Raw genomic sequence first — 25,636 nt, 5'->3', positions numbered from 1 at the left:
GAAATGTACGATCCCGACAAATTTCTTGATGGAAATGGCAGCAAAGAAAATAAATTTATATCAGAACTATTCAGTTTTGAATATTTGAATTAAAAATTAAAAGAAATAAGTTCGTTAATTACTATATTTAGAATTTTAGATTATTTTTATTTATATAAGATTTAAAGCTATTATATTTAAAATCATTCTAATTTTGTGAACAGAAAAACAGTTGCTTATTACAACGAAATGTCTATTTTAAAATTTTAGTAAATAAAATTATAGAATTTCTATTTTTTAAGTTTTCTTTTAGAACTTCCAAACTGATATGCAGCATATTATGTTGTAAATCTTTATTAGATAACAGCTCTACTTTATTTCTTCATTACTAAATAATTATAAAATTGAACAGCAACTTTGAAATCATAGAATAACATCATAAGCATATTTAATGTCCATAAATAAATAATAAATCCAATTGTAACAAAATAAAAATGAAATCTCTTTCATATAACAAACATAAAGCGACTCGAGCTTAACAATTTACTGCCACAATACTTTTACCAGGTAATTGGCTGTTTCGCAGTAATTGGCTTCTTTACGACAATACATTTGTAAGTTATTCACGTTTTATCAATCATTTTGCAACTATTATATAGCAGGCACAGCAACAATAGAATAGGTTCTTCTTCGTTGACGGAGGAAACTCGTGCGTGGAATTGGCGTACAAGTTTACCGCGTTATTATTGTGAGCTCGCTCGCTGGGAAATGGAACGTATCGTTGGATTTCGTCTGTACGCCACTTATGCAACGACAAAGTTGCTGTTGTGCTCGGTTATCCCGGATATCCGTGTGTTAAAGTGAACTTCACCGCGTCGAAAGCGTATACTTGAAGCGTAAGAGGACACTGAAATGCAGCCGCATGCAACCGCGGCGACAAATTAGTTAGTTTCGGTCTTACAGTAAACAATATTAACGTGTTGATGTGTATTATATGTTAGGCTTAAACTTTGCTTTGGGGTACATAAAATTATTGTTGTACTTTTTACTATTTAATAGGTTTTGATGTCTAGGATACAGAAATTCAATTTTAGCGTTTTGGGTGTATTTGACTAGTTACTGCGACGCCATATTGGATTTTACCCATGCTCCATTGGTCGGTTAAGTAGGGAATGCCATTAAAATGGTAAAACATGTTTTTCCTGTCACTTGTAAACAGTTGTAAACGGTTGTAAACAGATGTTAGTTATTTTCTTTTTAAATAAAGAGTCATTATAGAATCATTTTAACACTCATAAACGTAATCGAATTAAATTATAGATTGAAGTTAATGTGGTGTTGCACTCACATGTCAAATATGCTGAAAATACTCAAGTTTATATACGCACAACTTGTTGACCATTGGATTCCTAATATTAAAACTTGCATTTTTATATCCTAAGCATTGAGAACTATTAAATAGTAAAGAAATATCAAGACTTTTATGTGCGTCTAAGCAAAGTTTAACATAAATTTAAATTCGCAGGAAGTCTAATAAAACGCATACGTGGTTAAGGGTGATACAAATAATGTAATATGGCAAAAAATGTACATATACACTCCACATAATCATACAGTCAAACGGCGTCGAGTAACAAAAATAAAAAATGAAGATTGATATATACAGACGCGAAATACAAACCCCTGTTCCCCTTCCAAAAATGTACCACGCCAAGGGCGCAAAGGAAGGGAGAACAGAGGTTTTAAATACAGCAACATATGCCGAAAAACGGCAGAAAGAAAAAATCAATCAGAAAGAATAAGTAAAACATTAGAACAAATCAGAACACAAAAATCAGTCAAGTTGAAACACATTAAACACTCAAGTATTTGTTAAAGTTCACTGTCATTGTTAAATAATAAATAATTGTTATTCGTTAGTAAAATCAGCATCCATTTTTTAAAACTACAATATTCACTCGCTGTTAAGTCAGCGTGTGAAGTGGAGCATCTCTGAAAGTTCCTTTCAACAATAAAATTTTTAATCTTTGCTCTGCCAAAACATTAACATTTTAACAGTATAATTAGTTACAAAAGTATACTCGAGTGCAACGTATGCTTCTTTTGGATAGGGACGAGTAGAAAGAAATAAGCTTTCAACATTTATTTTCGATCTTGGGAAAAGTAATACGTTTAGCCAAATTTTTTTTAAATACTGTTTGGAAAATGCACTAGCTGTAAGTTTTGAATATCAACATTATCTACTTTCCTGAATATCTACATTTACTTTACTACAAATTTCCAAAATGCCTACATTAAATTATCTACACATTTTTTGAACCCCTACGTTATTACATTGCCAGTTATATTTGTCCAAATTGCGCTGTTTTCGAATCATATAATTTTTTGAATTTTTAAATCACTAGATTTCAAGTTAATATAATCTTCAGATTTTTAAACATTCACATCTTCACTTATCACATTTATCAAATAAGTTTTGAAATTTCTAAATTTTCAAATTTTCATGTTCTCAAATTTTTGAAGTTTCGATTTTCCAAATTTTTGCAATGCTTTATTTTTAAATGGTCAAGTTTATAAAATTCCCAAATTTCCAAACTCATTAATTCTTAGATATTCAATATTTTCAATCTCCACACTATCGAATTTCCATGTTTTTTAACATCAATTCTCTGAAATTTCTAAATTGCCAAATACCTTCTGAAACTTCGTTAACACAAGATTCATGGAACGCGTCAAAATGACGCATCTTACATTCCTCATTTTAAATTACCGAAATTGTTAAGATGCTTTTGCCGACATGTATCTTAATTTTAGTCGACGTGATGAATATATGCATAAATTAATTTACGCTTCATTCCTAACCTACATATTGCTGTGCTTCATTTGAAATCCAAAAGTAAATACTCATCGAGAATCCATAAGTCCAGTGATAATTTAAAAATGTTTTAACTAGCGTTGACATTCACGAACACTAGGGACCTAGTAAATATACATGGTGTCTCAGTTTTTTCCGGCCAAACTTTGCCAGCGTGTTCTATACACAAAAGTAAGAAAAAAATGTTATATGAACATATGTTCTCCAATGTTTTATTAAGTAGTTATAATTAATAATACAAAATTATAATGAACTAGCATTTCGTCGACACAGCGTACGTATTCGTAATAACGGACGTCATTTTGAAATGATAATTTGTTAACAAATCGTTAATAAAAAATGCGGATATCAATTACCAAAGCAAGTAGGCAAGAGTTCATGCAAACAGAAATAGAGATATTCATAATACATTTGTACACAGTGTCGACGAAATGCCAATTCATTATAACTTTGTATTATTAGTTATAACTCCTTAATAAAGCATGTAAGAGGAAATGTTCATATAACATTTTTTTCTTACTTTTGCGCGCAGAACACGCTGGAAAAGTTTGGCCGGAAAAAACTAGAACACCCTGTATATAGAAATTTGTGAATAAAATATGGCATATTAGGAATATAATGATTTGGTAATGTAAGAAACTGAGGATTTCAGAACTTAGAGATGTCAAAGTTTGAAAACATCAGTATTCATACGTCTTGAGATTTGGGGATGGAAGAATATAGGTCCATAAGGATTTGGACATAAAAATTTGGAAATAGAAGAACATAGGACTCTAAGGATTTAGAAAACTCCGAAGTTTGTGGATAGAACAAGGAACATTATGAGTTTGAATACGTAAATGCTTGGAGGTATAAGAATTTGAAGATTCAGGTATTTGGGGATCTAAAAAGTCGAGGTTTTCAGTGTTTCTAGGTTTTGGTATGTGGGGTATAGAAGAATATGAAACTTTAAAGAATTCGAAGACAGAAATTTCTTGACAAAATAATATAAAAATTTCGGGATTTGGAAACATATTTGTATTTCTAAATATTTCGAATAGAAGAATATGCAAGTTTAGAAATTTGCAGATATAGAAGTTTGGGAGTATAGGAATTTGGGAAGTAAAAAATTTGAGGATTTCATTATTCGTAAATTTTTGTTATTTAAGGATAGAAGAACATTAGACTCTAGGCATTTCATGAACATAGTTTGTGGATGAAAAACATTGAACTGTATGGATTTAGTGGACGTAGAAATGTATGGGTAGAACGTGAAGGATCAGGAATTTGGAGCCGTAGAAGTTTAAGAATATACAAATGTGTGGGCCTAGAAAATTTGGGAGTATATCAATTTGTGAACTTGGAAATTTGAAAATATAGGAAATTTAGAATGTCGAAATTTTGGGAAGATAAGAATTTTACGTCTTGGAAATTTAGGAATATATTAATTTGAGAACTTGGAAATATAGGAAATTGAAAATGTAGAAATTTGGGAATATAAAAAATTGATTAACCAGAAATTTTGGAAAAATAGGAATCTTAGGACCTAGGAAATTTGAGGATATAGCAATTTGAGGACCTAGAAAATCTGCGTGTATAGGAATTTGAGGACTCAAAAGTTTGGGAATATAGGGATTTAAAAATTTAAGAATACATTGAAAACCTAGAAATATTGAAAAATATTAATATGACGATCTATAAATTTAGAAGTATACAAATTTGATATCTTAGGAATTTATGAACCTCCATATCATTTTCCGTGATTTTTAAGAAGAAACGTATATGAATTAGGTAAAATAATGAAAGACATTCGTTCACTTTGTAATCACATTATTCCACCTAAATAACCGCACCTCCTGTGAAAACTAACGGCATTCGAGCATGTATTCTCTCCCGAATAATCTCTCGGTAACGAGCTGAATAGATCGTTCTCGAAATTGCATCGGATTATTCGTAGAATTGTCCATCTAATTGGCCCCGTTTCAAACCGCAATTCTTCTGTTCAGACAACAGATTCCGACACTTTCGCAACGATCTTTATCTCGGCGATGATCCAATTTCGACGACACCGGTCGGGGAAAAAGCAGCGAGAGAGAGACTGAAAGCGCGTAAGAGAATCGGTGAGTTGAAGAAACGAAGAAAGGCGAAAGAAAGGAAACAGAGGCAGAAGCAAGTCGTCGAGAAGTCTTTGGCCGGCTCGCCTCTGGCGTCAACGGTCTCGGGCCTCAATGAAACAATAATGTCGAGGTTGGATTTAAGCTGCTTCATGAAAGCCCGCAAGAAAGGACTTGCGAAAGCTCCTCCACTTGAAAATGCATATCCTGCCAAGTACGCCAGGTTTGTATCTTTTAACCCGGAGACGTTACAAAGAGAGGAAAAAGTACAGGTAGACGCTTTATCTTGTTTTTCTTGATGCGCATTTCCTTCTTAACTTACCGTAGTTTTTTATAACTGAACCGGGTTTAAAATGAGGAATTCGTCATGGATTTTTTCGAGTAATTTAACAATTTTGCTTTGGAAAATGTAGGAAAGGTAGGGATTAGATGGTTGTACTAAGTGAAATTTTTTTATTTTTTACAATTCTTGTATTTGTACTTATTTAAATTTTTTTTTATTTATTCTTGTTTTATTATTTTTTTATTTATAAAAAGAGTTGTTTAGACTTTTGTTAGGTTTGACAAATTAAATTAAACAGTATTACATTTCTCTGAAGACAAAGATTTTAATTGTTATTTTACACGTCTTATTTGCGTTATTTACAACATACTACCTGAAATCAAGGAAATTACATTAAAAGTTTTCCTTTAAATTGTCAATTTCTTTTAATAATCTTTACTAGAACTAAATTTTATTCATTTTTTTGAATCGTAGTTTTTTTCATACAGTAACTATTTTCATTATATCTGAATTCCTCCTCTACCGCATAAGTTACTAATTCATGTGCGTGGAGCGCGGCAAATTTCATATTTAATAAATTCATTTTCGATACACCTATATTTTTCTTGTTATATTCTTTGTTGAGTTCCTTTGAATTTCTACATTTTCCCGTTTTGAAGTTTCCAAATTTTCTAATTTCTAAATTATCAGAATTATTTTCATATTTCTAATTATCCAACTTGTCCAATTGAAAAATTTGATGATTTTTTGATAAAATATTTTATATTTTCAAAATCTATGAACATTAATATTTTTAAAGTGTCAATTCCACAATCTGTAAATTCTTCTATTCACGAATTTCCACATTTTTAAATATCCAAAAAATTTCTCAACTTCCAACACTCCATATTCCCAAATTCCTAATTTTCTAAATTTCTAAATTTCTAAAATTTTCAATTTTCTATTTTTCCAATACATCAATTTTCCAGTTTCCCAATTTCCGAATTCCCAAATTACCAAATTCCCAAATTCCCAAATTCTCAAATTCCCAAATTCCCAAATTCCCAAATTCTCAATTTCCGAATTCCCAAATTACCAAATTCCCAAATTCCCAAATTCTCAAATTCCCAAATTCCCAAATTCTCAAATTCCCAAATTTCCAAATTCCCAAATTCTCAAATTCTCAAATTCTCAAATTCCCAAATTCCTAAATCCTTAAATTCTCAAATTCCTAGATTTTCAAATTCCCAAATTCTAAAATTCCCAAATTCAAAAAATCCCGAATTCCCAAATTCCCAAATTCCCAAATTTCAAATTTCAAATTTCCAATATTTTATATTCACAAAATTCCAAAATTCTAAATTTTCGAATTTCCAAACTCTCAAATTTCTAAATTTCTCAATTCTTTATTTTCCCAATTCATCAATTTTTTAATTTTCCAATCTCGAAATTTCTCAAATTTCCAAATTTCATATTTTAAATTTCCACTATCTTATATTTCCAAAATCCCAAATTTCTAAATTATCCAATTTGCAATTTTCCGAATTTCTAAATTTTCCAATTTCATATTTTCCCGATTCATCAATTTTCTAATTTTCCAATTTTTCAAATTCTCAAATTTCATATTTCCAAAATTACAAATTTCTAAATTCTCGAGTGTCCAAATTCCCAAATTGCAATAATTCAAAAATTGCAAACTAGCGTCTAAATTTGTAGATTTCACAACCAAAAATCGCCGAGTAGAATAATTTGTTTTCCTTACGTCGCCTCTTTTTATAGAAAAGTTGACTGTACTCGTCAATATCTCCTTCCTACGAGTATCACAGTGAAATAAGTAAACGTATATTCAGACACAGTAGAACTGTTACACGTACATGAACAAACACAAGCGATCAATCATATTGACAGAGTATTTGAATGCACGATCATTTTGTTCACATTTGGTGCTCATAATATATTCATTTTCATAAATTTGGACACTATATCGCGGTGATAAATCTTATTTATCTGCAAATATGTATATTAGCACAGGTTTTGATCGCGTTTGATTTATTTATTCGTGATAAACGTAAATTATTTTTCAGTGACATGTTTCTGCATGTAACAATTATTAGAGGATTTTGAAAATATACTTTTTAACCAGCCAAAAAAATGTTTTGACGAAAAGAAAATGATTCGTTTAAAAAAATTTCCAAATTTCCGAATTTCTCAATTTTCTATTTTCCTAATTTCCGAATTTCCCAATTTTCTATTTTCCTAATTTCCGAATTTCTCAGTTTTTAAATTTCTGAAGTTCTCAGGTGGAAAATGTGGAATCTATAGATTGAAAATAGATATCTTTTCGCATGGTTCTCATATTTTTCATAAGGAAGCTTGTCTATTTCCTTACAAAGTTATTCGAAAAATTCATTTAATTTTTCAGTTTAATTTTTAATTAATTTTAATAGTAATTTTACTGAATATCTTCTATATGTCCATTTTTCTACTACTTTATTATATCAATCTTGATTCGTGTCAAGCTTGTATGGTGGATACTGAATTAATCTTATGAAAACACTTTATACCGAACTTCAACCCAGCTAAAATCTACATATTTAACGTCAGTTATAAAAATCTTCAAAAGTGAAAGGGTTAACTCGATTAAAACTACGAAAACAAGAAGACTCTATGGTACGCTCTTTAAGAGTTCTAATTAGATTTCGCAAGTAAATTTAAATCTTATAAAATGTTTTGTAGGAATAACGTATACAAAATTATGTATTAATACATTTTTAATCAAATTTTAAACATAGTTCTACAAGTGCCTTTAATTTTAAAGAATGTGTGCATTACACATAAAATATTATTACTAAAACATTATTTCTTTCTTAAATATTTTTCCAGAAGGAAGAATGTATTGCCGCCCTTCAATCGATATGTCGTAGCAATGTACAAATGCACGGAGGGATACGTTTTCGAGGACTCAATGGCTGATCGACTTTTCTGCAGTAATGGCACTTGGTTAGGCAGCCTTCCGCGTTGCGTAAAAGAGGGTGGTAAGATACTTTTAAATACGTAATCAAAAGTGGTGCATCATACCAATTTTCTTAGAATATTATTTATTTATTTTAACCTCTTAGGTATGCGTAAACGTCACGCGATGCCGCTTTTCTGTACGATAGAGTTCGACGCGAATTATGCATAAACGATAAAACACTACAATGTATAACGGACAATGCTATTCTATTAAGTTTTTGATAACTAAATTATGATTTTTTCCCAAAGATGTGATACATACAGTTTAACTTTGGTAATTTACTTTTTAGAAAATTCACAAAATATGTAATAATTTGCAAATGTTTCCAATATACACTGTTTATTAGTGCAAAGAGGTGCTTCGCCCATACTGTCTAAACTACTTGGCGTTACCTTTCATTCACATGTAATGTACTTTTGTGGGATATGTTAATACTCTTCTAAAACGTGGTGAAGGTAAAAAAGTGGGAATCAAAACATATGAAAAGGATTATTCAATTGAAACGGTGAGCTAGTGAGCCAGTAGAGTGAGCCACTATAGTGTAATTTATGATAATATTTACGAAAGTCACTATAGTGATTCGTCGTGCTGACAATAGTGTCCGTGAAAGTTACAATAGTCGTTTCTAAAAGGTTAAATACACATTCGAATTCAGGTGACTTGGTCTGTAGACCACTAGTCAGTACTAACACACAAAAGGCGTGCTAATTTTCATCGCTTGATACTTACCATCAAAACCATCATTCAATTCAGATGCTGAGTGAATGACCCAGTAAAGTGAGCCATTATAGTGGACCGTTGTACAGAGAGATGGTATTCATGAACGCCACTATAGTGGCGCGTTGTGCCTAAGAGGTTAAGCAACGAAGATGATATAGACTAAGGGTTCTTAAAGTAATCCGAGAACCCCCTCTTGAACATCTTTTTTGCAGACCCCATTCCATAATTAAATTGTTACGAATTATTGTTTAGTTATGTTAATAACTAGTTAAGTAACAAACACGAAAAGTATTGACGAATTTTTATTAAACGAGTTATTTGAATAAAAGGAAAAAGTTGGGGAATGTAAAGTTAATGTTAAAATTGTTTCGCGGACTTCCAGGATTCTGTAAGCTTCAAGTTAAGAACGTCTGACATAGATTAACAAAGATAATTAATTTGAATCACGATAAAGTAGTAAAAAACAAATACCTCTCTTTCTGTGTCCATAGAAAAAGAGGAGTGGCGCCATCACTAGTTTTTTTCACAGATCAAACATTCATGCAAAGTCACCTCTAACTTAATATACTTTAACCTGCCGTTTGCTATGCATGTATTTAGAAGATACATGGATGACTTTTGCAAAATAATTACAAATTTAATATTTGTGGGAAATGGACATTTATAGTAGTTCTCGACAGATATTTTCCGAAGCGCTTCCTAGAAGTGCAATTGGCAGATTTCACTTTCATAACTCCTAGGCACCATAAAATTACCTGACAGCCGGGTTTATATCTTGTTCCGTCTATATTTGAAATTACATGCAAATGCAATTTGTAATCAATGTTTTAACGTAGAAATCAAAGCAACTAATTCCTCCAATTAATTTCATAAATTTGTAAAGAAATTTGAATAAATAATGTAACTTTTAACCTTAATTTTATTGTTAAACGTACACAAATTTAATACATAAGAAACACATCTAAGAATTAACATAAAATTTTTTAATTTACTAAAGTTGCTGCATCAGAAACAGTGAAAAATAATCATACAAATTTTCATATATTAAAATAATAAAAATAATAATTTAAGAAATATGCACTTATCTGATAGATGTATCTGCCAGATACAACGTGACTACGTACGTTATAAATACTCGTGCGCCTAACAGGGAGTCAATAAGCTTTTAATTAAAAAAATTGAAAATTGTAGAAAATGGAAATTCTGATATTTTCAATGCTACCTTTTGGAACATTACCATTTCCAATATCTCAATTTCGACTGTTCTAGTTCTGAACGCTGCAACTTTGCATACTCCAATTTTAAGCGATCCAGTTTCGAATGCTACAATTTTCAATATGTTACTTTCGTGTGCTCGTCTTTTGAAGACTGCAACTTTTGATAAATTAGGTTCCACTGCTTTTAATTTTGAATGCTTTAATGTTCAATTTAATCCTAAATATTCCAATTTTGATTTCTCCAGTTTTTACTGAAATAATTTTCAATATTCTAATGTTTATGGAATATTGCCTTTTTTAATTTTTCGTATTTTATTCTTGAATTCTCCAATTTTAATTTATGAATATCAGTATATGTAATATAAATATAAATAACTATAAATAAATAATTACAAATGAATAAATATAAATGTAATTATATGTATACACATATAACGGAAAATAAATATATACAATATAAATAAAAATAACTATATAAATAGACAAGATTAAGTTTAGGAAAACATCAAAACATGCTTTAACTAAACTATTTACTAATTGTCGAAATATCTAATTATTTACTAAACTCTTGTCCAACTATTTACTAAATATCAATTTTATTCACGTGCTTGGAATGTAGTTAACTCTATACCGAATCAAAATACATAATGTCCCATCTAACTTGATTGAATATATTGCTTACTTTCCATATCATTGAAAAATGTTAAAGTGAACTCCATTTTATTTCAAGAGACCTATAATATAGTGCTTAATAAATATTTCTCGAAGTAGCACCTTCCAAATTAATCATTTTGGAAAGTGAAAAGAAATTAAATTGTGAAGATTTTCCTTAATTTTCAATATCAGTAAGCATGATTTACACGAACTGGCGTCTACGTTACAAAAGAACAAAGTAAACAAACGCATACTTAACACCTTTCGGGAATTAAATTCTCTAGGTTTTTACAGTGAAGTTATCTTTCGTCGAATGGGAATGTCGGTTGAGGTAACTGTCTGCACTGCGAAAAATTCATTGTCTTCTGTTCCAGAAACGACGCTGAATAGTCTGAAACGTTGCAATCAGGACAAGGGTGGTTGCGAACATGTGTGCGAAGATACTCAGACAGGTGTGAAATGTTCGTGTTTCGATGGATTCCGCGCCAATGGATCTTCCTGCACAGGTGATTTATGTTTCATTTCGAACAGTGTAATCGTGAACATTGTTTGGTATTCGGCGAGAAACGTATGCATGGAATTTTATAAAAACGAGTTAGAAGGGTGGTGTTTCCACGATGCAAAGATTTATTTGTAACAAAAGTTAATAGTATTTGTTTCACTTATACGGGACGGTATAAAGGATCGGCATAGACAAAATAAAGAAGAATTGATGATATAAGAAAATTTAGGAATTTTAGGATTTGGAGAAGAAATTTATACATTAGAAAATTACGGAATTTTGAAGAATGAAAAGTTAAAAACTTAAATGTATATAAATTTTAAAATATTTAAATTTGTAGATTTAGAAATTTAGAAGTCAAGGAATAGAAACTTAACAAATTTAAAATGTAAAAATGTCAACATTTAAAAATTTTGAATTTTTAAATTGCGGAAATTTATAAAGTAGAAAATTGAACATCGTGTTAAGTGTACAAATTACGACAAATATAAATTGTGTAAATGCAAAAATGAATAATGTTTGTCACAAGTAAGTATTTATAGTCATTTGAATGTAATAATGTTAGTTTTTTACTGATTGTGTAATATTTTTAGCTAGTTAGTATTATAAAAAATTTGAAGTATCAAAGTAATCATAATAAATCATAATAAATCAGTTATATTTGGCCCTCAAAAATGTATTAATCTTCTCGTAATAAAATCGTCACATTTCAGCATTAAAAGCTTAAAAACATAATAGTAGAGTTATTGATACTTTTTTTGGAATTTTTTGTGTTGATCTAAAATCGAGACATGGTTTATGGTTGTCGCTCGGGATAAGGGTAACGCGACGGAGGTTTACGATTTTCTACCCTTAAAATCTATGCTCCACGGAGTCTTCCCCATGCTTCTTTCCAGCGAGTTCGTGGAAATCTGAACGAGGGTGAGGATCTAAAGCTAGGGAAGCGTATAACGGTGAGAAAAAGAGGGTGCAACCTTTGTACGGATATCTTATAAATCGTGAAATCTCGATCCCTCTAAACAAATTCTTTAAAATATAAACAGAGAGATTAAGTAAGAACTATTATTTAATTTGTAACATTAATTGTATCAATAAACGTCTTAAGTGAGTTATTTTGTATTTGAATGCAGTCATCAAATGTATTTGATTGAAAATTCAATTTGATATATGTACTAATATAACATCGTTTAACACATTGACTGCCATGTTGAAGCAGCTGAAAACTTGTATATAGGATTTCTATTTTTAACAAATCTTACTAAATATTTTTATAACATTTTTTTATGTTGATTTCAAATGTAAATTTTACATAAAATTTGATGTAAAATGATTTAAAATTAGGCACTGTCAAGAAATCTTTAAGATGTCAAAAGACACCTTATTGTAGAAATAAGTATGCCATATGCACATTTTTAGATCTAGGATGAGCTGGAAGAAAATATCGCTTTAATTTAATAGCTATTGTATAAAAAGCCAAAAAATTAATTGTGGAAAAATGATTCAACTTAGAGAAGAATTTTAAGTTAAAATTTGAAAGATGTCTTTTGATATTTCTGGAGAGAAATAGTGTTAAATGAGATATGAAGGAACGAGCCTAGTCTCTACGGTCCACAGATTTTGGACCCTTGAATTTTTATTTATGGGAATATATTAAAGGAAAAGTATGCAGTAAAGATGTCAAAAGTGAAGGAAAAGTATACAATAAAGGTGTCAAAATTGTGGAGCAATCAGTGCAAGTAATTACTCATTTGAGAAAAGTCAAAACCTGTGACTGAGTTTTCATGCTTCGGTAATTAGTCGTGCATCCGACAACTGGAACAATTTCAGCAATTCCGCGACTGAAAAAGTAAAATTCTTTTCGTTGAAAATATTTGTCGTGTTTTTCTTTCAAGCCAATAGCATTCACGTGATGTGTAGACATTGTTTGCAAGCACAATGCGCGTTTACGTTGCTCGACAGAAAATAACATTGCCATAACAACAAAGAATGCAGCGAACCTTCAAGCACGATTCTCTCGAAAACTAAGTCGAAAATCGAAAAAAACGTATTCTATATTTTTTCTTATTTTTTTTTATAAACTGTTCCCTTTTACATGTTATTCGGTTGGACTCCTGTATTCACTGCTTTGAAGAAATAAAGACTGAAATTTTTTAGGGATTTATCTCTGATATGTTACAGACATAGACGAATGTGCCGAGGGATTAGCTGGGTGTGCAGAAATTTGTCATAACGACCCTGGTTCTTTTCGCTGTGAATGTCTTTCTGGCTATCAATTGGCCTCCGATGGTAAATCGTGTCTTGGTGAGTCATAAAACTACATATTTCTTGTTTTTATTTTAGACGTCGATTGCTTTCAATAATTTCCTTTATCGAATGATATTGAAATTTTATCACAATAATCACGTAATTGTATATAATATTAATCATGTACAGTGAGATTAAAATCTGATTTCCTTAGGAAAAATATGAGATCAAACCGGAATAACGCGTTCCACTTAGGGCATAATTTTGAGGTATTTTCAAATATGGATAATTGATTAACAAGTTAGAGACAGAGGAAACTGGGAATTTTAAGATTTAAAGAATTTGGGATTTTGGAGTTTTAGATCTTGGATTTAGAGATCTATGGATATGGATATTTCGGGATTTAGCGGCCGAGAAATTTCCAGATATCTGAATTTGGAAATTAAGGGTCTAGGAATTTAGGAATATAGATACTGGGAAACCTTTGAATTTAAGAATATAAAAGTACAGAAAATCTAGGTTTCAAAACTTAACTGTGGTATTTGTAGACTTAGAGATGGGAAAATTAGAAGATTTGAATATAGAAATATTAGACGATTGGATGATAGGATAATTACAAGATTCAAAGACAGGAAGATAGGGAAAGTGGAAAATTGGGAAATTGGGAAGTTGGGAAGTTGGGAAATTGAGAAATTGGGAAATTGGGAAATTGAGAAATTGGGAAATTGAGGAGTTGGGAAGTTGAAAAATTGAGAAATTGAGAAATTGGGAAGTTGGGAAATCAGAAAATTAGAAGAGAGAAATTGAAATAATTATTTTAATTCAGAAAATTTTTAAATTTACATGTGTCTTTAATTATAGAATGTCTATATTGCATTCAATTGTACATGTATTTTTCTGTTCAAATAACATATTAATACTTGATGTGAGTATCGATCTATTCTTGTACTTTATTTCTGATTAATCGATTTGATTTCAAAACCATAGTAGCTCAACAACATAATAACGTATCAAGTTTAATCGTTTTAACTTAATTTAAATGTTATTGCAATATACGTTTACTATTGTCTTAAATCAGCAGCATATATATTGCAATTATAATAAATATAAAGAAATATGATATATGCTATTTTAACATGTAGTGATATTATAAGCAAAACGTACCAATATTTTGTTCATTATCCTGCATTTTTCAATTTTTCACTTCAGCTACCTATAACAATATCTATTGATTCGTATTAATATTTTCCATTTTCTCATTTTTATGTGATCCAGCATTCTGAAGCACAATTATCGTTATGTTTAATTATGAAGGTTTCATTTAAATTTTTATTGAAATACTACTTCTCTTTTTTAAAATTTCATGGAGAACGGATAAGATACAGCAAAATCAAACTTTCGAAGATTTAAAATTTAATTCCGCAGAATAATAATAACAAATGATAGGGAATAATAGTTGCATAGAATTTGAATTATTGAAAGTAATTCAAATGAATTCCAAAATTATTAACATTTTCCTCGTTTGTAGTTTGTATAAAACTCGATTTTAATATAAAATATATGGTTTTTATTTTCAAACAAATTCGCTGATCTCTGGCAGAATTTTTATTTAAATTTTTTACGTTTAAATAAATTCTGCAATAATTGCGAAAAAACATTCAATTTTTTTTTATCCTGGGACGTTTCTGAAAATTGTCCCGAATATTTCCATATTAATTATTGCATTTTAAATATTCAAGTAGTTTTAAACAGTCATTAAAAGTGGAGAGTTTTTAAGAGCAATTTAATTGCTCTTAAAAAGTAAGAGCAATATGATTTAATTTTACGCTACACTCTTAATTACGTAATTAAATTAGTTTCAATAATTCTCCAGCTTCAACGATCCTTTAAAAACAACTTAAACGTTCGAACTGTATCAAAAATTGATATTGCAATTCACTAGTATATACAGTTTACAGAATTACTCATATCATAAAATTTAATTAAATTACTTTAAAATTTGGGTCCGCCAAATATATTGATTTTTTATCCCTTTTTCGGTCCTTGCTTTGGAATCGATTCTTATGTTAAAAGATAGCTTATGATTATACATTATTAAAAAAGAAGTTTCACGGTGAGTATACATCTGGTTTCTGAGATATAAGGTGAAAAGTATTTGATGCGGTCCTGTTACAGTCACAACGAAAATCTTAAACGGCCATTCTGAAGGATATTTAGATGTATTTTCACACTCCAACAGATTTTGGGAGGTGTGTTACATATCTAGCTGAAAGTTGGATCTACCGGATGAGGGTAGTTTTTATGAGCTGGACACCTAATCTGGCGGTGGTCAGACTATTCAGATATCCTTTCCGAAGAATATATAAATGTATTATTCCAGTTCAAAAGAGTATTTGCTAACTCTATCTAGAACAAAATTTCTACATCGATAAGGCATAGTTTGCTGGAGGTCAAAGTGTAATATGAACAGCTTGCATAAGCTTCTTAGAGAATGAATAGGTGCATTATTGGATGTGAAAAATGTGATGAGGTTTGTTACTCGTATATCTGGTACTAACAATGAGTTCCTCTACCATCGAGGGATGGTTTTTAGGGAGAGCGTAATAGACAGCTCTCACCTTTAATTCCGGAAATATTCCCAAAAATATGATTTCATCCCTTAACTTTGAGGGCTATTTTCACCCCTCCAATGTGAACGATGGCCGATAAAAAAAATATTTGTTAAATATTTTCATAAGAACTATTTTTCACATAAGTTTCATTAATCCCTTGCAATATTTTGACTAGTCAGACTCGTGACGGATTTGTACTTCGGCCGTGATCAATTTTACTCGAATTTTTAGTACGCTTCAATTTGAAGTTCAAGTCCAATTATAATTTGCATAGTCAACGATTGCGTAATAACATATTGACATAACATTTCACATTTTTTTGTTTGTATTAATATTGTAGCTCTAATTAGTCAGTTCTGACTGATGCACCTGACAAATAAGCCATAGTGCAAGGGGTTAAAATCGGTGTATCCCGGTTCGATATGTTTCCTTGTTAGATAACCTTACTGAGAAATGTTTGAGTGCTTTTTGCGTTTAAAAAAAAATCATAAAGCTTATTACATGTGTAACTGACACTTGGTGCTTCTATCGATTATGGGCGCTTTTTGACACTGGAATGCTAGATAGCTTGCACCGATTTTGAAAAGAGGTGGGCTTCAAAAGTCGAATTTGACGATGATTGAATAACTCATATTGCGTTTAAGAAGGAAAGTTGTACGTTGGCAATTCAAGAAATCCTGGGCAGATTACTTTTTATACACCTCAAATTTAACGTCACAATGTAATAATAATGTCACATTTTCTTAATGGATGATTTCAATTTTGACGCCCCATATCGTAGAAACCAGACGTAAAACTTTTTTTTAATAATGTCTTATGATATTCTATCGTTTGACATATGAGTCAATTTTAAAATCGAGAGCCGAAAAAGGATCAGTTTTTGTGCACCCTTCTTTTCAACAATCAAATGCCATAAAACTGGTTCGGATGTTTTTAAATGCTATTGTATCTTATATTTATCTTTCAATTTTTGAATTATTATTTTCTAAAAATATTTCTAAACTCGTCAATACTTTTTTGTTGCCTTCTGTGAAATCAAAGCATTTTCGTTTGAATACGTTGAACTTCGAAAAAGGATGAAAATCGCGTCATTCTTCTGAAAAATGTCCATTTATTAAATTTTGTTTACGACAGTGCACCAATTGAAGTTTATTGTACCATGTTCATTCCTGTACGATTCCCCGCTTCTACAGAGTACTAAAAAAAAACATTTAATATGGTACACAGAACACACTCTGAATGAAAGAGCCGTCATGTAGGTCGAAATGACAACCATTTCTGAGATATAAACGTTTCTGCCTGCTAGCATCATAATGAGCTTTATTTTAGTGTTTACACACCATGTCAAATATTCTCATTCAAGTGCCGACAATAAGTTTCATCCAGAATAAATCAGTCATATAGACGGTTGTAGATCATATTAGTATTACACAAATGCAAACTATCCTGCTGAAAATGTCATCGTATCACTCTAACAAGAAATGGCAGATGTGTATTTTATATATGGTCGTACCAATGGAACTACTTTAGCAGTACGTCTTTATGAAGAGTTCCCTCTCACATGCTCTTTCAAAAACTTCATCAACGTCTTTGTGAATTAGACTCATTTAAACTTGTCATTGAAATTCTGGCACATCGACGCTCAATACAGGGAATTGTATTTTAGGATTTTCAGAAAACAATTCTGGTTGCAGCGCAAAAAGAATGGTCGATGCCGAAGAATAGTATTTTGACATTACTACTGACAGTACTACTTTTGCCTGTAGATGGTTCATCCCAAAATCCCGATAGCTACAATTGCGATAGTTAAATCCCGGCGTCCAAAATCTTGATTGATCGAACTTTACCTAACTTGTTAACTGCGTGCGATGAATATATTTGCTGTTTAAAAATCTGCCTGTGATGCGGTCGACGAGTATACATGGGATTATAACTGTCGGGAATTTGGTTGTCAAAATGTTTGGCTACCGGGATTTAGCCGGTTAGGAACTTAATTGTCGGGTTTATAGGTGCCGGAACTATGGCTATCGGAATTTTACCTCTCGGGATTATGAGTGTTGCAACTGTGGCTGTAAAGATTTTAGTGTTTTGGGTTGTTTGGATTTTAGGTTGTTGGGATTTTGGCCGTCAAGATTTTAGGCTGTCAGAATTCTAAATTGTCAGGATTTTGGTGGTCGGGAATGTGGACTGTACAAATTACAACTGCCCAGATTATGGGTGTTGGAATTCCGGCTATAAAGGTTTTGTTGGGATTTTAGATTATCAAGATTTTGGCTGTCAGAATTTTGGTTACAGAATTTTGGGTGCCAAATTTGGCACGTCCTTCTTCTACTGGGCTATCAGGCAAAACCAGAATTTTCATAGTGACTGTTCACAATGTGGAAATGTACACGTGGAAAATTTTGTATAAATACCGAGAATCCAGTACTTCTTGTTAATATGTTAATCCTGGCGCTAGCAAATAAAAATATTTATATCTCAGAAACGATTGATCCTAAGGCCTATATTTACTAAGGCTTTTAGTCACTCAGTGTAATGTGTTCTATATACCATCTAATATTCAATGGTCTTTTTCCAACACCCTGTATATAGCTTGCGTACAAACGGCCTTCACTCGAAACTGGAATGGCGGAGTACATGCAACCATGTTATTTACGCTGTAGTATGTCATACTAGACTAGTATGTCTTGCAAGCTTTCCCGACCATCTCTCAGTCGTATTCTTTTTGGTAATACGACGATTTCAAAGCCAGAATGTTTTGTAGATGCGCAACATCTACCGCTAGCAGTTACTGTTTTCTTGATTGAAAAAAGTTAACAAGCTTTCGCCACTGACGAGCAAAAATGCAGTGCATTGTATGGGAATTTGAAATTTCAGAAATCAGTAGGTAGAGATTAGTTAAGGAACTTTTGACAAATGTTTAAATTTAAAACTTTAGGAAATTAAACATTCACAAACTTTCGAGTCTATTTTACAAACTGAGAAAGTTCGTAATTTATGAACTCCTAAAATGAAGAAATTAAGTATTCAGATATTTAGATTTGCACGTCAACAACGTGCTAAAATTTTGTACACTTGGAAATCATTTAAATTCCTTGTTATAAGTTTAATACAAATGAAGGAATATAAATACTAAATTTTGTAGTACAATGCGCTAAAAGAACATATCACCCCTCATATTTTTAATGATCTGAGCTTTTAATAAAAAATTATGTTCAGTGTTCTTTAACTACTAATTTGTAGTAAAGAGTATATTGCGTAAAAGAAAATTGACGTATTAACGTACATATCAACCCTTAACGGTCACACTGGGGAATGAAACGACCCAAGGCAATTCAGCTTCAATATTAGCCACTTCATATCCTGAAGATCTGAATAAACATCTTTTTTGAATCCCTGGTATTTTTTACTACTTTTTCCCTCAAACTGTTATATCTCAAGGGTGTTTAGCTAAAACTCTAGTTTTTTATATTAAAGTTGAACAAGATTTTGAATTTCGCGACAGAGGTCGTCATCTTTTTAATTTTTTCACGTTTCCTAATTTTTTTTTTTTAATTCAGAGTTTAATTTCGTTTCACATTCAACGTTCAAATTTACTAAAATCAAAAATATATAGAAACATCTGTGAAAGATTATTTATAATTTTTTTTAATTAAAATAATGAGTAGCTTCTTTGTAAGAAGTATTTTTAGTGACTTGGATCTTAAATGTCTCAGTGTACCAAGTATTCTGATGGAGTGTAAGCATTAAGGGTTAATACAAGTGAAATTAATTTTTAATAAACTTGTTTATTCGTGTACTGACATGTCTTGATTTCATTATTTGTTACGTTAAAAAAATGTCTGTGAAGCCAATGTCTACATATAAAATATGGACCTTTACCACTTGTTTTCATTTTTAATAATATATTACTATTGATAGTAATAAGTCCATTTAGAGCTAACAGTCGTATATTTTCTAAAATAATATCAATAATTATTATTGCAAAACAAAATTTGACAGAATTATTAAATTAAAATCATTATCTGGATTGTCAATATTTTTAAATTGATTCAAACACAAACCTTTAAATATCTCGGTATCTTAAAAAATGAGGTCTTTCAACATTTAAAAACAACGGGTCATATTACAAATGCATAAACATCTGTCTAGTTATAATATCGTTATTTCATCCCTATTTTACTACGGAAAAATACTAACGAAAATAAAAATACTTAAATTCTCTCGATCGTTTGCGAATGGAAGCAAAATGGTACACAGCCTTCGGTTATCAAATTAAGCGATACGATTCGTGTATATAGACGCGTTTTACCGTGTACTCTTGGTAACTTAAACTCATTAACGTTGAAATAAAATATTTTGCATCTCGAATTTGTGAGAGTATTTGAATTCCCAATTAACTTTGCGAACGTGAAGCTTTTTGAACGAAGTTTCCTGTGTAATCACGTTAACGTCGAATTAACGAAACGGAATAAATCTGATACGTTTAATCGTCTCAGGTGGTTCTTGATGTGTGAAATCTTTGAATTACACAGGGTGATTCATCGTCGCTTAATACTCTTTAAGTTTCAGGAAAAAATGTACAGAGTTATTTCAGTAAAATTGTAAATTCAATAATTTTTTAATAAAAACGAATAAATAACATTAATTATAAATTGCTACTAAGCATGGTATCGTTGATATACTATTATAGTATACAGGGTGGCTCACCACATTTTGCCATCTAGATTTGCGTCATTATTATTACTCACAGCAAACAATGTTTCAGATGAAGTTGAATGGTTTTGAGGGAGGCATATGCTGGTGGCATATTTTTTTTTTAGGTGGACGTGTAAAGGACATACGAAGGTCATTAATGTTTTTTTAAATGGAATCATATATTTTTCATTACATCAGCTGATACTCCTTCATATTCTTTACAAAAAAGTATTAATCTATTAATGTGAAAAAATCATTAGTTTTTAGAGTCAGGCAACGTTATCTCAAAAATTCTTATTTTGTATCAATGACTGATTTACAATCACTACGATTCGACGACAAAAATGTTATTACAAAAAAATTAATAATTTAAAAATCTGTTAAAATAACGTTTTAATTTTGTGAAATTTATTGAAAGTTAATGAACGCTAACTGGACATGGCTTTGTTTGACTAATGTATCGTTTTTGGAATTAACGTTGTCTGATTCTGAATGCTAGCACTGATGCGTGAATTTAAGCCATCGCTGTTCCAAAATGTCGACAAGTAAAATCAGATATACGTTTATTGATTTTACGAGATAGTTTGATTGAAGCTAAATTGCATCAGTGCTTGGATAATTGAAAGCGCACTTAACAGGCGTTTAAACAATCAAACAGCTATTATAAATACACGTAATCACTGATTAATTCTCTTTTCCTTTTGATCTGTATATCCCCTTAATTTTCGTTTCAAATCAGTCGCAAAGTTCTTAAATGTTGGATACCACTTTAATAGAAATTATAACGCCACATTGTGGGCATGGAAATAATTTTATTTCATGGTTTATTTTTATTTCAAATATAGATAACGGGATAGTGAGATAAGTTATAGATGAATTGTGATTGCTAAGGAATTACTAGGAAGTTAACATAGATATACATTAATAAAATATCTCATGATAATATATGTACAATGTACATATATGTAATTTGTGTAATATGCATAAAATGAATGTGCAATTGGGCACCACAAATAGTAATTTTGTATCTCGTGCTATCATCAGTAAAATGGAACAAAGTGAAATTAATTTAATTTAGTACAAATTCATGGCAATCTTTTTGAGAATAGCACGAGAAACAAAACTACAGATACAAAACTAGATACAAATCTAGATACAAAACAATTTGTGGTATAAGTTAATATAAAATAAGTACTGAATATTTTACTAATTGCAAAGTCAATATGATTCTGCTGGCTTGGTCGTGCTAGCTTAAGAAAAGTGTACTCCTTAGTTCTCTGGATCACCGACAGTATTTTATGTCTCGAACTACTTTATTTTCTCAATTGAAAACGAATTCTTTGCTGTAGCTGTCTTAAATGGCTTTCTCAAGTAAAAGATTTACTGCATTCTGTAGTATAATTAGATATCACCTGAACCGGTAATCTTTAAAGTAAACTAAAATATACCCCCAAAATTAACGCGTGATGAGTATAGTCCAAACATTATTTAACAAGTATTTATAGTATTAAAATATTTATTATTTATACATATTAAAATATTTATGACAATATAAAAATACTTACTTCGGCAGTACATACAGGGTGCATACCTTAAGTGGGCGTTCCATTTAAGCTGACCTTGTAATAAAATAATTTTAAGAAAAAAAATAGACCGACTTCGAAATGCACTAAAAAGTATAAAATAATTTCTACTTCCTAATGAAGTAATTTCTATTTCATTCAATCATACAATTACGTAACAGATATGAATGAAACTTATTTACTCGTTAGGTAGTATATTAAATACATTTCAACCTTTTCGGAGGCGGCGCAAAATTAAAAGATTTTCTTGAACATGTCAACCTTTGGACAGCCGAACATAGGTAAAGCTTGTATAGCTATTTTTTTTTTATACATAGTACTCGACAGCACGCCGCGAAGTAGGTGTTAGTGCGCATAGAATGTAACTATGGTCTATCTAGATTCATAGAGTATACGACGGAAAGACTCGATCGCCGCATATTCTATAAAGATAGAGCCTATCTGCCGCAAATTTGGTAATTCCCGCGTCGTGGGCTCCGTTTATAGGTTCTTAGATCCATGGCTTCCGCACGCGAACGAAGTCGATTCAGTTTCATTTATATCAGAAACGTTGCGAAATGAAGATGCAGTCGTTACATTTACGTATATTACCAGATATATCTATAATGGTTCGTATTCTTTCTCAGAATTTATTAATTTCCAATACGCCATACCACAATCAACTGGTAATAACCAGTTGGCAACAACGTTTACTGAGGTATTTTTAATTTTGCGCCGCCTCCGAAAAGGTTGAAATGTATTTAATATACTACCTAACGAGTAAATAGGTTTCATTCATATCTGTGACGTAATTCAATGAAATAGAAATTACTTCATTAGGAAATAGAAATTATTTTATACTTTTTAGTGCATTTCGAAGTCGGTCTATTTTTTTTCTTAAAATTATTTTATTTCACGCTTTTTAGTGGAATGGGGAGAATTGTATAGGATACTGTGAGACAGTTCTTCCGGGCTTTTTTTTTGTCTGTGTAAATGCCATGAGCATAATTAAGTAAAAGACAATATGGATATTCGTTTTTCAATTTTGTTTGCAACAATAATCCTTTGCAACTAAAAAATGAAAAAATTTTTGGTAATAGTACCAATGGGGAGTCAGACTCTACAAGATGCGAAAGGCTTTGTTCCGATTGGACCACCCACCTAGGAAAAACCGGCGAACATGCATAGAAAAAATAATCCTTTGCAACTAAAAAATGAAAAAATTTTTGGTAATGGTACCAATGGGGAGTCAGACTCTACAAGATGCGAAGGGGTTTGTTCCGATCGGACCACCCACCAAGGAAAAAAAACTGGCGAACATGCATAGAAAAAAAAATAAGGGACACTCTTTCAGGGACAAGTACAAACTAATTACATCATGATTGAGGGTGCTTCATCCATTTGTACTTTGTTAACATTCTTTGTAAAAATTTACTACGCATGTGTATCTCTTACGATTTAGAACTACGCAAGGGTCAAAGTATCCGTAAAATAATAGCAGATCCTGCGCAACAAATTTTCTAACAAATCAAATTGATGCATTTTTAGAACGATACGGAGACTGTACCAAGCAATGGGAATAATACACCAACGTCAACGTGAACTCATCTTGCTGTATGAGTTGCATGTCAGAGCGGTAAAGATTAGTTAGTGTTTTGGTACAGTGCATTGTAATTGTCCTTTCTTGTCTTTCCCATGCATAGCACGGGGCGTTCCACTAATAATATTAACGATAGCTTTTCGCTAATATCACGAAAACTAAAGTTTACCGTCAATTATGCATAACGAAAAACTCGTTCAGAAGGATGCCACTAATAACGTATTCGAAAGACATAAAAATCGTTCGAAGTTGGTTTCAAAAGTTAACAACAATTTTTGCTAATATCTCGAAAACAAAAGCTTTCCGTCAATTATGCATAAGGTTGTCCAGAAACACGCCCCTAACAACATATTCGAAGGATATTAAAATCGTTCGAAGTTGATTTCAAAAGTTAACAACAATTTTTCGCTAATATCTCGAAAACTAAAGCTTTCCGCGAAATTTGCATAAAAGCAAAATTGTTCAGAATCATGCCCCTGACAACATATTAAAAACGCACTAAAATCGAGAAAAGTTTATTTCAAAAGTTGCCGGTTTTTTTGCAATAACAATGCTTTGCAATTAAAAAATGAAAAATTTTTTGATAATGGTACCAATGGGGAGTCAGAACCAACTAGGCGTAATCGACGAACATACATAGAAAAAAAAAAAAAAAAATATACTGACCGAATTGAGTAACCTCCTCCTTTTTCGAAGTCGGTTAAAAAATCTCAAAGAAGTGTGATTTAAGAAAAACATACTGACATGTGTCCTTTAGTATTTCAAGTCGGGAATCAAATAGCATTACTAATTTTTTAATGTAGAGGCGTCCTCAAGATTATTTCAAGGTTATCTTGGCTTTTTTTAGCATAAACCATATTTTTTATTCCGGAATCATATTCGAAATAAAAAAATGTACGACTTTTGTTTCATACATTTTGTTGTAACGTATCAAGGTGACCTTGAAATAACCTTGAAAACCCTGTATTAAAAAATTAGTAATGCCGTTTGACTCCAAACTTGAAATACTGAAGGACACGTGTAAGTTTGTTTTTCTTAAATCATACGTCTTCCAGATTTTTTACATCAGTTTAAGTGGGATACCCAGTATACTAAAATTGAAATGATATAGAGAAGATTAGGACAGCCCTACGAAAGGGTGATACGCAAAATCGTGAAGCGTCTCACATTTTTCTCCGGAAGTATGTATTGCTATATTCATCAGAGTCCACCGAGAAATTATCTCCAAATCGAATTTGCACAATTTTTGTACTTAAAACAGGCATAAACTCTTAAAAAAAAATTTCATTTGTTTTTCAAAATTGATATCAGGGGTCATAAAAATATCAGCTAATAGATTTATAATCAGTAGATGAAAATCTATTAGATTTACTACTTCAGTGCTGAAAGATAATAACACTTGACCTTAACAAGCGACGTTAACGATAAAATAATGAAAGTCAAGGGATGGAAGTCAATTCATTGTCCGTTTACTGTTAGAAGCATTTTCTGCTACAGCAAACAGTTTACAAATAGTCGTGCTGAGTATCTGATTGTATACAGAGGAGCTTTAAATTCCTTATTTCACGATTTCTCTCGATAGCCAATTAATGGCGAAATAAA

General features: G+C 31.1%; 1 protein-coding gene and 1 non-coding gene across 5 annotated transcripts in view; both read left to right on the top strand.

Moving 5' to 3' along the window:
• The window catches only part of LOC100882492 (uncharacterized), a 355,400-nt gene that overhangs the window by 193,729 nt on the left and 136,035 nt on the right, over window positions 1–25,636 (top strand). For all 4 annotated transcript variants that reach the window (XR_013037779.1, XM_076530325.1, XM_076530324.1 and 1 more), the window contains exons 3-6: window positions 4,840–5,170; window positions 8,093–8,244; window positions 11,191–11,322; window positions 13,497–13,619. Coding sequence is in view for 3 of the 4 variants with exons in the window: in XM_076530325.1 (XP_076386440.1) it covers window positions 4,840–5,170; window positions 8,093–8,244; window positions 11,191–11,322; window positions 13,497–13,619 (738 nt within the window). In the remaining variant the exon portion in view is untranslated. The remainder of the gene's footprint in view (window positions 1–4,839; window positions 5,171–8,092; window positions 8,245–11,190; window positions 11,323–13,496; window positions 13,620–25,636) is intronic.
• On the top strand, window positions 25,110–25,207 carry LOC143264412 (U6 spliceosomal RNA). Its single transcript, XR_013038141.1, has one exon. It is a non-coding gene; the product is annotated as a U6 spliceosomal RNA (small nuclear RNA).

Source organism: Megachile rotundata, chromosome 4 (genome assembly GCF_050947335.1).
Source record: "Megachile rotundata isolate GNS110a chromosome 4, iyMegRotu1, whole genome shotgun sequence".
Lineage (NCBI taxonomy): Eukaryota > Metazoa > Arthropoda > Insecta > Hymenoptera > Megachilidae > Megachile > Megachile rotundata.
Note: the sequence above shows the minus strand (reverse complement) of the source record. Positions and strands in the feature narration are given on the sequence as shown.